Here is a 16,903-nt window from a genome sequence, read left to right on the forward strand (position 1 = left end):
TCTAGCTGCCTCTTCTTGACCTTCTGGTGGCCCCACTCCAGAACAATTAAGTCATTTGTTGTTGGCTCAAAGTGCCCATCTCCTAGGGGACATGGGGGACCCAGTTGCTGAGTCTCTGGGTGTTATGGCTCAGAAGCTATGGTTGCTGCCTTCTTTTCCTCCAGAGACACATCTGGGAGCCCTGCCCGAGCTCCAGTCCCTGCCTCCTTCAGGATTTGTTACGTAGAGATGAGTATCTCATTTCTTATTACGGTTATGTCTTTTAAGTTTTTCTTTTTATAGTTTATCCACCTTTGCTATATGAAATGACTTGAAATACGAACTTAAAGTACCTTTTTTTAAGCTTTAAATATTTTCCTTTTATTGGGATTCCATTAAAAGTAGAAAACTAGTATAAATTTTGAGTTTCCTGGAATGCAGTGGGTTTGAAGGTTAATTTTTAAAAGTAAAACCTCATCAAGCTGACCCCAATGTGAGCTCAGCAGAACATATTTTTCTCCATAGTGGTGGCCTCTGCCAGCTGCATGCAGGCAACAACCATAAGCTACTGTTCCTATTTAAAACATTTCCTGGAAGATGAATTGTGTCAGTTTCTCTTTGGGAAGCCTCTTTTCTAATTGAACTTAGTTGTTAATTTTTGATAAACTGTGTTATTGGATTATAACATTGACACAGCAAAGTGCACACATTATAAGCGTGCAGCATGACTATCATCTGCACGTGAACATACCTGTATAGCCTCCACCCAATCATGAGCAAACTTGTGGCATGGAGGAGGTCATAATCTCTATTGCACAGGTAATAAAATGAAATATCAGAGAGGTTAAGTGTTTTTTCCTGAGGTTCCCAGCTGAGAAGAGACATAACAGGGAGGGCATAGACAGGGCTCCATGTTCAGGGAACAGCTCTGGGAGGTTGATGAGGCTAGCGGGGTGGGGGGCTGGAAAAGTGGGCAGTGCCAGCAGGGAGCAGAGAAATGACTGAACAAGAAACACTGGAGTCAGAGGGGACCCGGGAAGGGTGGGGGTGGCAGGTTGGGGGGCTGTGAGCCTGAGGCCCTAGTGCCAGTGCCTGACTGCTATGGGCACAGCCTTTTACTTCCCCAGGCTTTGGGATTTCACAGTCCAGTTTTGTTTGTGTTTTTAGTTGGGAGATTTTAAGTAAGACGGAATGGCTATGTTTTAATTTTGTCAAAAACACTTTAGAAGATACATACTACTTGCTGTTAGCATTGTTTTGTTTTTTTAAGGATCTTTACATATGTAGGAAGGGGGAATTTCAGAATAAAAACCAGTCCTTTGAACATTTTCAGCTTTACAAGAACACAACACAAAGCAAAACAAAGCTCCCGGCCTTTCTTATCATCCTCAGCTGTTTCATTTGCCTCTGAGGAATGAGTTGTCACAGGCTGGTCCCAGTCCCCAGCCTGGTGTTTGGGAAACTTGAATGGGAGGATGGTCAAAGCTATCTTCCAGGACTACTAGTCTAGGTCAGCTGAGGCCACAGGTGTTCCAGAACTGGCACATAAAAACACAGGGTGCCCATCTTACACCGTGGGGGATGAACAGTGACTGCAATGGGGTGTGGGGGGGACTTGATAATATGGGTGAATGTAGTGGCCACAATGTTGCTCATGTGAAATCTTCATGAGATTGTTTATCAATGATACCTTAAAAAAAAAAACAACACAGGATGCCAAGTTAAATTCTAATTTCACATAAACAGTAAATATTTTTTTCGGTATATGTCCCAAATACTACATGGGACAGACTTACACTACAAAAACCAACTGTTGCTTATCTGAAGTTCAGATCTGCCTGGGCGTCAGTGTTTTATTTGGCAGCGTCAGAATATGTGGGGCTGAGCGGAGTGTGCAACCCCTGCTCCGCGCCCCTCAGCCATGTGCACCTGCAGCCCTCGAGGGCTGCCAGCCAGTTTCCCAACACTTCCACCGGCCTGTCTGGCAGGCTCTATGCTTATTTATGTTTTTAATGAAAGCAAATTAAGATTCACTTACCCCAGAGAACAGTACAGCAGTCGCCCTTGTGATATGTCGAGGAGACACCTAGCTTTCCCTCAGCCCGGCGCTTCCTGCGGGGGCTTGGGTTCTGCAGGCCGGCTCCCGCAGGCGGCTTTTCATGCCATCATCAATCTTCACCAGGCCTGCTGTGCAGAGCCAGCCGGAGAGAGGCGCGAGGGGTCCGTGAGGGGAGGCCGGCTCCCGCCCTCGTGCATGCGCCGTCCTCCTGGGGTGCGGGGGTGCCTCCTTGAGCCAGCAGCTCACTAAATGATCTGCTCCGAACAGCCGGGCAGCCCGGGACGCTTGGGAACCCCCGCTATTTGCAGAGGCTGCCTTAGAGTCCGTGGGCCGGGGTGCCGGGGGTTGGGGCGGACGGCATAGCGAGGGCCCAGAGGTGGGATGTGCTCACTGGGGAGGGAAGGGAGGGCTGAGGGGAAGGGAATTCCCACGGCGGGGTGCCCAGGGCTCTCCTGGTGATGCTTCTGAGGGACCAAAGGCACCGGGGGAAAGTCACCAGGGATGCGTGTCGCTTCCCCGCCAGGCCCCACAGAAGGCTCACTCTGCTCCTTCTGGTGGAGGACGGCAGGGGGACAGAGGCGTGGGCCGGCCAGCAGGTAGTGAGGGGGGCAGGGGCGAGCAGGCCCCGGGGCGGCAGAGCTGGGCAGGCACGGAGGGTGTGACCAGCCCTGGCTGAGGTCTATCCCTACTCCACCTGCCTGAATGCCCTGTACATGGTTTCCCAAAGGACGTCCATGGGACTGCTAGGAGCCTTGTGATAGAGAGTTCTGGAGTCAGGTAAGTCTGGAGGTGCTCGCACTATAACCCTTGTTGGGGACTCTCAGCATCCGCAGGACGTTCAAGGCTCTGAGAAGTCCCACCACCCAGCAGCCTAGTCAGTTCTGTTTAATGTGAGTGTTGCCGCTGTGTGACCTCAGAGCCCTCTTGCCTGGATGACAACGAAAGCTACGACCCTTACGGATTATGCCCTGGAAACAGGCAGTAGCTACATAAGGATGGTGGCTGCTGGGGGCAGGGGTGGGACACTGGGTGATTCCCTGAAGAAGTAGGGGAAGTTGGGGTGGGGGTGTTATTAGGCTCTGCGATGCCCCTTCCTCAGGCTGCGGGGGATGGAGGGAAGCACCTTCTTGGAGGAAACACTTCCCGTGAATCCAGGATGTCTCCAGAGGGGCTGAGCCAGTGTTTGAGGCCTGACCTGGGGAAACGAGGGAGCTCTGATTTCAGGATTTGGGGCCAGCCTGGCTTGCGGGGTCTTGAGCGAAGCCCAGGCCTCTGTGGCCCTCAGGTAATGCCAGTCCCAGAGCCCTGCTTCACGGGGAGGGGCATCCTAGTACGTCCCCGGGTAGCCTCGGACGCCGAGTTATATTCTGTATAATGTGGTCTTACACGAAAACTGCCCATCTGAAGTGACCCATCTGAAGTGAAGGGTTAAAGATGCTTTGACGATTGGCAGGCCAGACTGCCCAAATCTAGAAAAAAAAGCTTGCTTTAGGTCCTAATAACGATGAGCTGAGTTATAAAAGATTTCAAGATAAAACAAAAAGGCTTTTAAAATATGCCAACATAGATCTCAAAAAAGGTGTCTGTGGGTAAAAATAATACTCTCCACTGATGTGTTCCTGTCCATATATGTGTAGACAGTGTATTTATTTTTTTCAGATTATGAGAGCAATATATGTTTATTATGGAAAACACAGAAAAATGCAATAAAGCAAACGCCCACAATCCCATGACTAACAGGCAGCCGCTGTTAGCATTTGGTGTGTTACGTTCCTATAGTTTTATGTTGTTCTTTTGTTATATAATTTATATTTCTGTTTTCTACAGAAGTAAAATCTTTCTGTGCATATAGCCCTTGCAGCCTTCATTTTAAAAATAACAATTTTGTTTGGTGAAATCCACAAAACATGAAATAACCACTTTAAAGTCATTCACTTAGTGCTTTCACCACCACCCCTTCCTGGTTCCAGAACATTCCCGGAAGTCTTCCTTTTCCACTCCTTTCAGTGGAGTGTACTCTTCCCCCAATAGGAGAACTCTTATTTATTTAACCTTAACCTGTGGTTGAGTACTAGCTTGTTTTAGACCCCCTGGCACTGTTGATAAGCAGCTGTCTCTCTTCCGCACAGCAGGGTCCGGTCTGTCACGTCCCCTCCCACAGCGCGGTTCCCACGCTACCCAGGGAGTTCTGTTCACAGCTGAGACCCCACCTCTGACACTAAACGCTAAACCGTGTGTACCACCACCCACCTGGTCGCTCTCCTTGGATGTTTTGAAGCCTCCTTGACATGACATGCGGAACCCCAGCCTGTCCCGTTCTTTCCTGTTTCAGCAAGGGTCCTACCTGCTGTCCCGCTGTGCCTGGCAGAATCCCACGCTGTCCCTGACACCTCCTGCCTCTTGGTCTCCTGTGCAGCCCATGCCCAGGTTCAGGGGATTTTCCCTCTGGAATTGCTCTCAGACACTGGGGATCTCTCCACATTTCCCCGTCACCCCGTCATGATCCTGGCCACCATCTCGTCTTGCCTGAAATGTTGTTTATTCTCCCAGCTGGACTCTGGTCCCCTCCTGTCACTCCTCAGTTCATCTAGAGCCACATTTTTAAGATGCAGTGGTCATGTCAGCCCCACTCCTCCCCCTCAGAACCTTTCCAGGACTTCCCCTTCCTTTTAGGATAAAGATCTGAGTCCTTGATGTGCCTGTAGGTCTGCTTCCTGCACCATCTCTCCAGCTTCTCTGGCTCCAGACTCCTGGGTTCTCCCCCAGTTCCTTGTAGGGACCGTAATTCCTTCTTCCACAGGGTCTTTGCACAAGCTGTTCTCTGCCTGTAACCTCTTTTGCCCTCTGTTTCCTCTGGTTAATCCTTGCTCATCTTCCTTATCTCAGCCCAGTCTCCCCTTCTGTTAGGAAGCCCAGACTGGATGGGAACCTTTCTGTGTACTCTCCCAGTGCAGCCTTCTCACAGGATTATTTGGTTAGTGTCTCTTTTCCCTATCAAACTATACCCTTTAGAAGGCATGAATCATGATGAGTAATCAAGAAATATATGTTGAATCAGCCAATGAAAAAGAAAATGCAATTACTGGAACAAAGTGTATGGGCATTAAAAAAAACCTTGATATACATTGCCAAAGTGTTTCTGGAAAGGTGGGAGCAGCATATACTCCCACACTGCATATGAGAGTGTCAGCGTAGCCACACCTTTACCATAAATTCTACACATGCAGCAAGGTCTCAGTCATCTGACAAGTTCAAGCCTGGGGACGGCACAAGCCAGAGAACAGTCAGCGGCAGAGGTGCTGAGCCAAGCAGCGGGGTGAGCGTCTGTCTGGGCGGAGCTGCAGAGGCACCCAGTGCCCAGCCCCCTCTCAGACTGGAAGTCAGGAGCAATCCCCCCTGGTTGGCCTGTCAAAGCCAAGTCTGACCGTTCAGCCCTGGAAACCACCTGGCACAATGGCCAGACAACGGACTAGAAAGAAGTTGACAGAAGAGAAGAAACGGTGAGCAGAGGCTGAAGAGCTCCGAAATGGAGGGAGACGGCAGAGGCAGTGCCCGGAGCAGGAAGCCTCAGGCGTGCCGACTGTGTGAGCAGGTGCGGTATGGGAAGCTTGAAGCCTTGTCTGCCCATGTTTCCACTGCCTGGGCTGGAAAGACTAAAAGACCAGGGGTGCTGACCAGATCCCCACTCTGGCGTCCCAAGTGGTAGGATGCTTCTGAGATGCCCCAGTGATCCTTGCCTTGTGGTGTTCATGGGCTGTCACTTCCATGATCAGGTTAGGAGACTGTAATTTCCATTTTGCCAGCAGATTGCCTTCCTTGCTAGCTTCGATGGATGAGTTACTATCTGGGGAGTCTCGTGTGGCAAGGAACTCAGTTTGAACTGGCTAAAAACTGGAGCCTTGAGTCTGAGAGCCTTTGAGTTGCTGAATTCTGCCAACAGCCACATGAGCTTGCATGTGGACCCTTCCCCAGTCAAGCCTTCAGATGAGGTCCAGCCCCAGCCAATACCTCAACTATAGTCTGTGATGCTCTCCGAAGCCGAGAACCCTGCTAAGCCATGCCCAGATTCCGGACCCACAGAAACTGTGATGATCGACATGTGTCATTTTAAGTTACTAAGTTTGTAATAATTTGTTATGCAGCAGCAGAAAGCTACAGCACTCCACATGTGCCTTGGCATCCTCACAGTATGGAGGTGTGGGATGGTCACTTACTGAGTGGCTCAAGGCTCCACGTTCAAGGGTTACAGTCAAATAACAGCCCTCCCAGAGTCAAAGGGAGGGGACACAGGGAAGAATGCCAAGGTCACACTGTGGAAGGGCACCAGCGATGGGAGATACCGTTGTGGCCATTTCTGGGAAATACTCTCTGACACAGCCACCCTCGGGCCACAGTGGCTCACGTCCCTCCCGCACGCAGAATGCGCTCTCCGTGAAGCCAAGCCCTGGAGCCGCATCCATCACAGGCTGGGCTCAGAGGCAGGTGCAGGTCGTAATCCCCATCACTTCTGCTGCCGATGCGGTTCTCGGGAGGGGTGCCCTGGTCCGGTGCCCCGGGGTTGTTCTCTGGGCCTGTTGGCTCTGTCCTCTGAGTCATACTTCCTTTTTCTTAAGAAAACAGAGTTTCAACTGAGTGGTTTTCTCATTCTGCTTCCTTCTTCTCAAAGGTTGAGAGTCCAAAAGCTTCTTTTTCATTTCATCCCATTTAGTCCAAAACCTAATTCCTTTAAAAACTTGGGAGCCGCCTATATGTTAATTCAAAATCCACTCCATGGGAATAAAAACCTTACCCACATAATGTTTTCTTTTTAAATTAACAGACTTTTCTTTTTTAGAGCAGTTTTAGGTTTCCAGAATAATCGAGCAGAGAGTGCAGAGTTCCCATAGGCTCCATCACCCCCACCCCATTTCTCCTCGGATTAACAGGATGGGTTAGTGTGGTTCAGTTGATACACTTGGTGAACCGATATTGATATATCATTATTAACTAAAGCCCAAAGTTTACACCAGGGGCCACTCTTTGTGGTGTACATCCTGGGGGGCTGGACCAATGTGTGTCAGGGATCCACCATTACAATTTCATAACAGAGTAGTTCACTGCCCTCAGAATCCCCTGTGCTCCGCCACCCCCTCCCTGGAAGCCACTGACTCACTGTCTCTGCAGTTTCGCCTCTGACAAGATGTCATGTAGCTGGAATCACAGGGTAGGGTGCAGCCTTTCAGGTTGGCTTCTTTCACTGAGCACCCCAGAACCTTCTGAGATGCGCCGTCCTCTACCTCACGGGAAGATGCGGGGAGAAGCCCCCTGAGATTGCAGCAGGCCTCCTGTCTAACAGAGGGGCTGCAAGGCATGCGCTTGAACCTCAGAGTGCCTTTGTCTGAAAGAGTTCATGAGGCACCTCTGAGTTTTTCTCTGACGTCTTTACAAAGGGACTGAGGTCCCATCTGGACTTCTTTGTTCTGAAGCCCTTTCTTTGTGAATGCTTTGCTGGCTGAAGATTCTCTTCTGGCCCTTTATATTCCCTCTCAATTCCACTTGAACTTGCAGTAGTTTGCTTGGAGTTCCTCTCTCTCCTTTTTCATCTGATTGCAGGCAGAGCTAGGCACGCCTTCAACATTCTGCTTGGAAAACCCCTCAGCGAAGCCATCAGTGTGCTAGCGACACTTGATGTCCATTCTCGATGCTACTGCAGGTAACAGTTTTGCCAAACTTTCTGCCACCACGTAACGGAGGTGTCCTTTCTTCCCGCATCTAGTGGCATTTTCTTTACTTTCCTTCAAGCTCTTACCAACTTCCTCCAAGGCTGTCAGGTTCTGTCCACTGCCTGCTGCCAAAGCCAGTGCCACATGCTTTAGGTTTTGGTGACAGTTAGGCACTTAATATACATACTTTCCTATCATTACACCCACCCTGCAAGCTATGTGAGGTACTGTAATCCCCATTTATAGGAGTGGAACCTGAGACTCAGAGAAAGTATATGATGTGTCACAAACCACATAGTTAGCAAGGGAGGGAGCTCAGTGTTGAAAGCAGTTTTTAAAAATTGGAGAGCAGAGCTGCCCGGGGGCATTCAGGGAAGGATCAAAAGCAGTATATGAATCAATAGCTGCTAAAGATGTCATTTAAGATGATCTTGAGCCATGAGGAAGTTTGATGTACTCTACTCACTAAGGCAGGTGATTACACCACACATTTTAGAGAGATGTCCATAAAAAAATTAGAGTAAAAATTTTGTGCTTAAACAATTAACCTTCATGCATCTGGAAAATACACTTGGAGAGAACATCTCATTGCCCCTCTTTCCTGCCCTCTCTCTTATCCTTTCTTCAGAGTTTTGGGGATGCTCGATGTCCAGTATCATTACAGTGCCGGTGTTTTTGGCCCCTGAGTGCCCAGGTGTGTGTGAACTGTGACCCACGGGCAGAAATGGGAGCACGAGAGAGGGGCCAACCAAACACAGAGAACACTTAAGGGTTCTCCATGACCCCTTGGGGATGCGTGTGCCCCAGTGCTCTCCTGACTTGAGCTAAGCCAACAGTGTGCCCATTAGACAGATTCTGGAGAGGCAGCTGGGCTTTGGGAACTGCAGGCAGGCATCAGCATCAGAGAAGTGTTACCATGCATCCTGCCAGAACCAGAACAGAGCTAAGCTTTCCGGCTTGGCCCGAGCAAAATTTGCCCCTGCTAGTGCAAGTGGCTAATGGGAGTGAGTGCAGGGATGGTGGCTATCCCAGAATCCGGGGCCAGCTGTTCTCCATCCTGCCCTTATCAGGCCTGGGATGCTCCCTGCGACACACCCTGTTCTCCCGCAGCCTCCAATCCCCAGAGCAGGAGTGGAGGTTGGCCCACGTGGAGACCCCGAGTCCCCTCTGGCCTATTCAGCTCTAACCAGGGGGTGGGGGGAAGATCACATGGTTAGGCTGCTCCCTCTGCAGGGCTGCAGCTGGACAGATTTCTTAAGGGGTGCAGTGGGGACAGACAAACCACTGAACCACATGTGCCCCAGATCTCATTTATACAAGTTTATGGCGGGAAATGAAAATGTTTCTTGGACCAAGGAAGGTAAAGCAGAGGGAATAGGGAAGCGAGTACCCTAGTGGCGTTAGTTATGCTTCCGCTGTGTGATATTTGGACAGCAGGCCGGCAGCGCGGCGCCTTCCTGAGCGTGTGCGCGCCGCCAGAGCCGCCGCCTCCGGCCTGTGCGGCCCTGGACCCTCAGCTCGCACGCCTGGAAGGGCAGGCGCGGCTCTCCGCGCTCCGCGCTCCACGCGCCTGCGGTTCGGCCACGCCCTTCCCGCCGCCGGGAACGTCCTGCCCGCCCAGGATCTGGGCGACCAGGCCAATTCCTACTCATTCTTTCGCGCCTTGTTTTGGCACCACCTCAATACAATACTGACATCACCCTCTAGATAGAACTCACCGCTGTCTCCTCTGTATGTTAAAATAAAAGTTTTATTATGGAAAATGTTGTAAGGACGCCAAAGCAGGGAGAATCCTTCTGCACGATTTTGCTGGGAGTGTACGCTCTCGTTACGGCCTGTGCTACCTGAGTCGGAGAAACGCACGCTCCTGCGTCTGCTCTTCTACCCCGCGCCCCTGCGCCGAGCACAGTACCTGGCGCGGAGCAGATATTCAGTGCTTCCCGGGTGGCACAGAAATCGGCTGGTCCACCGCACCCACTTTACAGATGAGGTAGCCGAGCCCCAGCTCATCAGAGGGGTTGATGCGGTCTGCCCTTCGGTTACCAGGAGTGTAGCGGGACGCTGCGTTCACCTCTCCTGCCCTGCTCTACTAGGTGGGCACCGGGCTCCGAGCCTGCGCCTGTGCGCGATGTGCCCCCGCGCGGCCGCGCCCCGCGCCGCCTCCAGCTCCCGCCGTCACCTGGCGCGCCCCGCCCCGCCCCGCCCCGCCCCGCGCGGACTCCGACCCGGAAAGCGGCTGCAACGCCCCGGAGCGAACCATCCGCGCCGCGGGTGGGGCCGCTGGCGCGCGGGGTCTCGACGGCGACCGTCACCCGGATGACCTGCGTCGGGGCGACAGTGCAGGGGCCGCGGGGCCGCGCCAGGGCCGAGGGGGAGCGAGCGCAGCGCGGGGCGCGGGGGCGCGCCCTGCCAGGCCGGGTGTCGCTGTGCGCCGGCCCGCGGGGGCTCCGCCAGGTGTAGCGCGGGGCGGGGCTGGGCAGGGCCGGGGCGGCGCCCCCTCCCCCCCGGCCGGGATTAGCGCCCTGGGAGCGCGCGCCCCGAGGCCGCGCCGCACACTCTCCTGGAGCGGCGCCGCGGCGGCACCATGAAGAAGTCGTCCTCAGGTGGGCGCCGCGCCCGGCGCGGGGAGGGGCGGTGTCCCGGGACAAGCGTCTCTTACCTGCGCCGAGGCAGTTGCGGGCGATGGAGGGTCCCGGGAGCCAAGCGAGTCCCCGAGGGGGACACCAGCTGGCCGCTGGACTCCCCGGGACCGGACTTGGCGCTCCGCTTGGCTCCAAGTCGCCTCTCGGAGGCCTCGGGGCCCGTGCGCCGTCCGGGACCACCGGTGCTCTCTGACCCCTGCACGGCTAGGCCCGCTTCCGACTCTGGCCGAGGGTCCCCTGCTCCTGTTAGTCACCGCTCGTTTGGGTGTCTAGAGGGGCTGTGGGGTCCGCTGCCCTGGGCTGGCCGTCGCCCGCCCTGTGCGCCCTCCTCGCCCCTTGCACCCTCGCTTGAATCGCGGACTTTGCGGACCAGCCGGTCGGGGTGCTGCCAGTCCGCGAGTGCGTGTGGGTGCGTAGGGGGGCTGGGTGGAGGATGTCCCGGGGTTCAGCCTCCAGGGCTGGTGGTCCAGGCCGCAGCATCCGACTTCAGAGGAGCTCCTGTTACTCCTCTAGAGGCCAGCGGAGCCCGGGACGTTGCCAAACGGGAGCACCTGGCAGCGCCTGTGCGCGGTCAGAGAGCCCGGAGTGTGCTGGCGCCCCACCTCCACCAGCGCGGCCGAGCTGACCCCGGCGCAGGAGGCCTAACCGGCCCCCACCCGAGCTCAGGACCCCGGTGAAAGCGTCCCTCCTCGGCCCTCCGGAGCTCCCCTTCACGGGTGGGCAAACCGGCCGCAAGCGGGGAAGGGCAGATTGCGGGTAATCGCCGTCTCCGTTCTTTTCCTTTGTAGTTGCCCAAGAGGGTCCCGGAAGACTCCTTTGTCCTCCAACGTCCCCCTCTGCTCACCCCGAAAACCTTCCCCTTAAGTTCCTCCCTTAATCTACGTTGACAGGAAGTTTTCTGCCAATGACTCATGAATTAATTTTTATTGATAAGAGGACAGAATCGTGGGACTTAGTTGGAGCTGAAGAGGTTTTGTGGGCCCTCTTTGGGCATCCCCCTGTCTTCGGGCCATTGTTCTGTTTCCTCCTGCTGCCCACATTTAGGACCCAAAACGAGTACTAAGGAATGACTTATCTCCAAGAGGGTTACTCAGAATTTCCCCTAAAATAGCCTCCAGGTCCCTGGCTGAGAATTTCAGCTTTCACCCCCTTCTTGTGAACATGGCTCTCTAGATGCCCTGAACACAGCTCTGCCCAGGAACGTGGGCACGTTGATGTAATGGTGGGGGAGGAGGGGGCGTCCAGGTGGCATATGCTGGGGTTTGGCGCTTGGCCTCCCTCCCCCAACATGCTCCAAATACTTGAGATGGTTGTGGGCATGGCTGTCTGTGCAGCCCTCGTGGGGGGATCCTAGCCCAGTGCTGCCCGGGGACAGCTGTTTGCCCTCCTCTCTGGCTCCTTGCACCTCACCTCCACCGGTGGGTCTGCACAGTGGGGGCAACCGGGGTCCTCCCTATACATAGGTCCTTGTCCTGGGGGGATCTTGTGCTGGGGGATCAAGCCTCTGAAGCAGGCTTGATCTGTCCTCTTCATGTCTTCTGCTTCCACCAGGTAAATTAAAAAAAAAAAAAAGGATGAAGCTTTTTGCAGTAAGTGGAAGTAGACTTTATGGGGTGTGTAGAGTTTACGGTGTGGGTAGGAACCACGCTTGCAGAGGCAGCCTCCAAGCTCCTATGTTTACCCCAAGGGGCGGGGCCCTGGAAGAGGAGCCGGGAGGGTTTGGGCCACTTCCAGTCCGTTGCCCGCCTGGCAGCAGCCCAGGGAGTGCTGGGTCACTGGGCCCTGTTTGGTGCACTCCAGTTCTCTCTGTGCCCCTGTTCTGAATAGGGGCGCTTTGCAGGAGTGTAACTGACCCCCACTTAGCCTCAGTGCCACAGAATTAAGGAAAGCAGTAAACAGTGGTGTTAAAAATTTCTCAGGGTTGGAAGTCCAAGGACAACCAGGAAAGCTTTTATTTTTCACCTGAACTGAGTGGGAGGATTATTGCTCAAACTAAATGGAATGAGTATAATGTCTTCAGTACAGCTGGGCTGAGCACTCGTGAGTCTTTGAAAAGGAGACAATATTTAAAGTACCTTGTGGGGGATCCGAGTGCCTTGGGTCCCAGCATTCAGTGAACATGGTGTGTGTCAGCATACGCAGCCAAGGCCAGGGGCACAGAGTGGATTAGACGTGGTCCCAGCCTGCAGGAAGCCTGCATTCTCGCTGGGTGCAGCTCCCTAACGCCCCACCTGAGATGCACGGGGCCATGACGAATGAGAAATTTTGAGTAGGCAGAGAATAAAAAGGGTCTTCCCAGGTGGGGAACAAAGCAAAGGCCCAGATGGTGGCTGCAGGGCCCCTGGTGAGTGCTTGGCGGCCGGCTCTGTCTGGCAGCTCTCAGACCACTCCAGGCTTTTCCTGGACCCCTTACCTGTCGCTCCAACAGGGCAGAGCTGGTGGTAGTGTGGCCCAGTGGTGAATGGTGTGGGTTCCTGGAATTAAATCCTAGACTAGCACCTCTTTGCTGTGGGGCAGGTACTTGATCCCACATGTCTCTTTGCCTCAGTTGTTTAACAGGGATGGTGCTAATTTGTTGTGAAGCTCAAATGAGTTCATACTCAAAAGACTTGAAAATGCCTGCTCTGTAATTTGGTTGCTGCTGTCATCTTTGTTCTTAACAGTAGGAGGGACAGGAGGGACGGGGTGGCCGTGCATTACTGCCTTTGCCACGATGCCTGGGAGCTACCAGCATCCTAGTGCCCCACTGGTTTGGAGGTCCGGAGTATGGGCCAGGCTTCTCCTCCAGCCCTTGGCCTTGGAGCGGGCTGCAGTATGAACCCTCTGGCCTCTGGTGTTCAGAATCTGGGGCGTCTCATTGCACAACCAGCTGTATGGAGCTTGCCTTTCAGTGTCCCTGGCTCCCCTGGGAATAACCATCGTGATAGTTTCTTACTCTGCTCTCCCCAGCCCCTGCATGCCCTCCTGTGCCTGCTCCTGCTGCCTCTTGTCTCCTCACGTCCAAACCCTTTTACACTGGCTCATTCAGGGGGCCTGGGTGGCAAGAGCCACCTTGTCCAGTTAGTTTGTGGCTCTGTAGGACTCGTGCACAGGGTCGTGGACCTTGTGGACCTCCAAGGCCCCCAGTCATGAGTGAATTGGCTGAGCCTGAGTCCGGGGGCCAGCCCTCTTCCGGGCCTGTTGCTGAGGTGGGGAGGTATGCTCAGGCGTGGGCAACCTGCCTGCCGGCCCTCCCAGCTCACCCCGGACCAGCTGCCTGCTGTCAGCATCTCCCAGCCTGCCTCCTGGAGGCATTGCAAGAACCCAGAGCAATGTACCCGAGTCTGAGGCAGCCCACCATCTTCCTGGAATGCCCGTGTGACTACGTCAAGCCTGGACAGGTGCAAAGGCGACATGGGATCATCATTTGGGAGCAGAGGTCCGGAGTCCATGACCAGGAGGAAGTAGGGACCGATGATGAGCTTGGAGCTCTCAGGTGGCCGCCACCAGAGGTCATTTCTCCAGAAGCCCCTGGGATGCCAATAGCAGGAACTCCTCCTCCCCACACCACTCCTGGGCCAGCCCTCCACTGGGACTCGGCCCTACGTGGGTGGGACCTGGGCTGGGAACTGTTTCTGCACAGCGTTTGTCCATGGGCAGTGTTGCGTGGGCTCTGCAGTTTGCTTAAGATGTACTGGATAAGGAAGGCCCAGCACGCAGCAGCACGGGGCCTGGCCCTGGCCAAGGAATGGGCGCCAGTTCCTGGGTGGATCCTGCTGTGGCCTTGGGGGAGGGGGGCTGGGAGAGAGGCCCCAGGGAAGTGAGCATTTGTGTGGGGAGGGAGGTGACACACTGGATTCCTTCAGCTCTGCTTGTTGAAGTTATCTTGGAACACCCATCTCTAGGCATTGCCAAGGGATTTGGGGGTATCAGTGGGTGTGAATGGCCAGGTTAAGTACCCTGGGGACCTGCAGGGAGCACAAAGGATCGCAGCCCCCACTGTGCTCAGGGGTGCGTTCTCCTGCTAGAGGTCACCTGTGCAGAAGCTCTGACAGAAGGGAGCCTGTCCTGGTGGGTGCAGGGCCCTGGTGGGGGTGGGGAAGTACTGAGGTCAGGCCCTGGACCCTGGGGCATCCAGGCCTATATGGCCCTGAATTTCCCAGGAGGCACTGAAGGGTCCCCTTGGCTGGCAGGCTGTGGCCCCTGCCTCTTCCCTGCTGGGACAGCTGTGTGGGGGTCTCAGGAGACCTGGTGCTGGCAGGCTTTGCTGCAGCAGCCCGGCTGAGCTGTGGGATGTCTGTGTCCCCAGGTTCCTGGCCTGGTTTGACTTTCCCCGTCGGTTTAGTCATTTGTTCCAGAAGCATCCGCTGGGTATTGCTGAGTGCGGGGCTCCAAGCATCCTTGCTGTGTCCTTGTGTCTCTCTGCACAGCTGTGGAAGGGCGGCCTGGCCTTGGGCTACAAGGCTGAGTGTGGTACTCTGCTCCCAGCCCAGTTTCTCTGCCTTACCTCCCTGTCACCGCCCTGGGCCCTGCTCTGTTTGCGGCCCGTGTGAAGGGGACATTGAGCTGCTGCTGGCAGAGGGTAGCAGCTCCCAGGAGTCCTGTTGTCAGTGGCTTTGTGGAGGCTTTGCAACAACTCAAGCTTTGTTCTGGGCCTAATCTGACCTGGTTCTCCAGAGCGTGACTGCTGGTGGGCCGCCTGCAAGTTCAAGGATTGGGGGTGGGCAGTGGAGTGGGATGGGGTGGATGGCAGCAGGGTGAGTAAGACATCTGGCTTTTGGAGTGGCCCTGGGCCCAGGCTGCCTGCTCCCTGGCCCAGGCTGTCTGACCCCAATCAGGAACGCCCGTCACTGGGCGTCCTGCAAGTGAAGCTGGCCCTGGCCCTGCAGCAGCCCCTTGTGTTGGGGGATAGGAGCCCCGGATGCCACTCTGGCCTGCGTGTGGGGGTGCTAGCTTCCCAAGGGCCCCTTGAAGTGCCAGGTGAGGCATGGAGGGCCAGAAAGCTTCTGTGTTGCTGGCTGACTCCCCTGAAGAGTGGTGTCCCCCGGCCTCCCTGGCCTGGGATTTCAGAGGCAGGGCCAAGGGAGGATGATGGGTGGGGGTCCACTGCCCTCTTCCTGGCTCCTGGGGAGGCCCCGCTCCTGGGTAGCTGAAGGGACGTGCTGTGAAGCCTAGGCTGTGGCTGGACCCCCCTTATCTCCCAAGGCTGCACCTGAACCAGGAGGCTGGTAAGGGGGCCCCCTTAGCTCCCAAGGCTGTATCTAAACCAGGGGGCTGGTCACAGCAGCCATGGGAGTCCCCGATAGCTGTGTCTGCGCCCCTTGTCCCAGCTGGGCCCAGCATGTTGGGGCAGTGGCTGCCCCTGCTGGAGATCGCTCCAGTGGGCACGGTTACCAATAAGGGCTGGGCAGGGGCAAGCTGGCATGCTGCCTCCGGGCTAGTCGTGATCTGCATCCTGGGGTTTTAACAGCTTTGCCATGAACTGTGCCTCCAATTTTCCACCCAGGATCGGATCCCAGCAGGAGAATAATGTTCCTGTAACCCAAGCCACTTGCAAGTGGGTTAAATCCACCCTTTGCCATTTATCAGCCTGTTAAGGACTGGGTTGATTCAGCAGGATATGATGAGTGGCTTGCAAAACTCACTAATAAATATGTGACTTTGGCTCTATAGCCACTGGGTCAGATGTGTGTGTTGAGGGCAAGTGTTGGGTTATTGCTCAGAGGAGATCCAGTGTAGACACTGAGGACACTGAGTGGGGGGACAACAGTGACTGCGCACCACAGTGGCCTCGTGGGGCCGAGAGGAGGAGGCGGTAGATCTTGTCGATACTACCGTCTCGCTGCCTCCGGCGTTGGGGGCCCGAGGTGCGGCAGTGCTCCCACCTGGGGCCTGAGTCATTCTCAGTGCAGGGCCTTCCTGGTAGCTGGGGGCTGACACTGCAGCTGTCAGACCTTATATTTTTTACTTACGGAGAACTTTCTAGAATACGACGTGAATCTATTCCTCCTCTTATGCTTTTCTTTGGTTATTCACTACTTGTTCCAAACAACGTGAACAGGAAATTAAAGGACACATGCTCCAATCCCTCAGCCACGACGTTGTCTTTGGGCTCCCTGGGCGCCTGCCTGCACATGTACAGGCGTATACAATGTGTCTCACAGAGCCGCATAGTCCTCGCGGAAACCATATTTGAATCCACTCTTTTCACTTGAAATCAGATCTCATGCAGGGAGTCCAGAATTAGAACCATGAGGGTTCTTCAGAGTGGATCTCCCCTCATTTACTTGGCTGTCCTCCTATGGCTGCCAACATTGCCCCCCTCCCTGATGGTGTGGCTCCGTGACCCTGAATGCAGGGTTCCGTGCTGAGCCGAAGATGTTAGGGCAGCCATGCTCACAGCTGGGGGACATGGGCTGGTTGGATACTGGAGATTTCCCCAGGTAATAGCTTTAATAGAATATAACCCTTGGTGACTCTGTTTTCCATCATTCCTGGGATTGCCCCCAAACCAGACAAGTGTTCTTGCCACAGCCTTTTAT

General features: G+C 54.7%; 1 protein-coding gene across 1 annotated transcript in view; it reads left to right on the forward strand.

The window, feature by feature from the left end:
• The first annotated feature begins 10,211 nt into the window (after window positions 1–10,211).
• Window positions 10,212–16,903, forward strand: part of SEPTIN9 (septin 9) — a 141,686-nt gene continuing 134,994 nt past the window's right edge. Inside the window, exon 1 of the mRNA XM_036997434.2 lies at window positions 10,212–10,343. Coding sequence (XP_036853329.2) covers window positions 10,325–10,343 — 19 coding nt within the window. The 5' untranslated portion in view covers window positions 10,212–10,324. The remainder of the gene's footprint in view (window positions 10,344–16,903) is intronic.

The sequence above is a fragment of the Manis javanica genome, chromosome 4 (assembly GCF_040802235.1).
Source record: "Manis javanica isolate MJ-LG chromosome 4, MJ_LKY, whole genome shotgun sequence".
Classification (NCBI taxonomy): domain Eukaryota; kingdom Metazoa; phylum Chordata; class Mammalia; order Pholidota; family Manidae; genus Manis; species Manis javanica.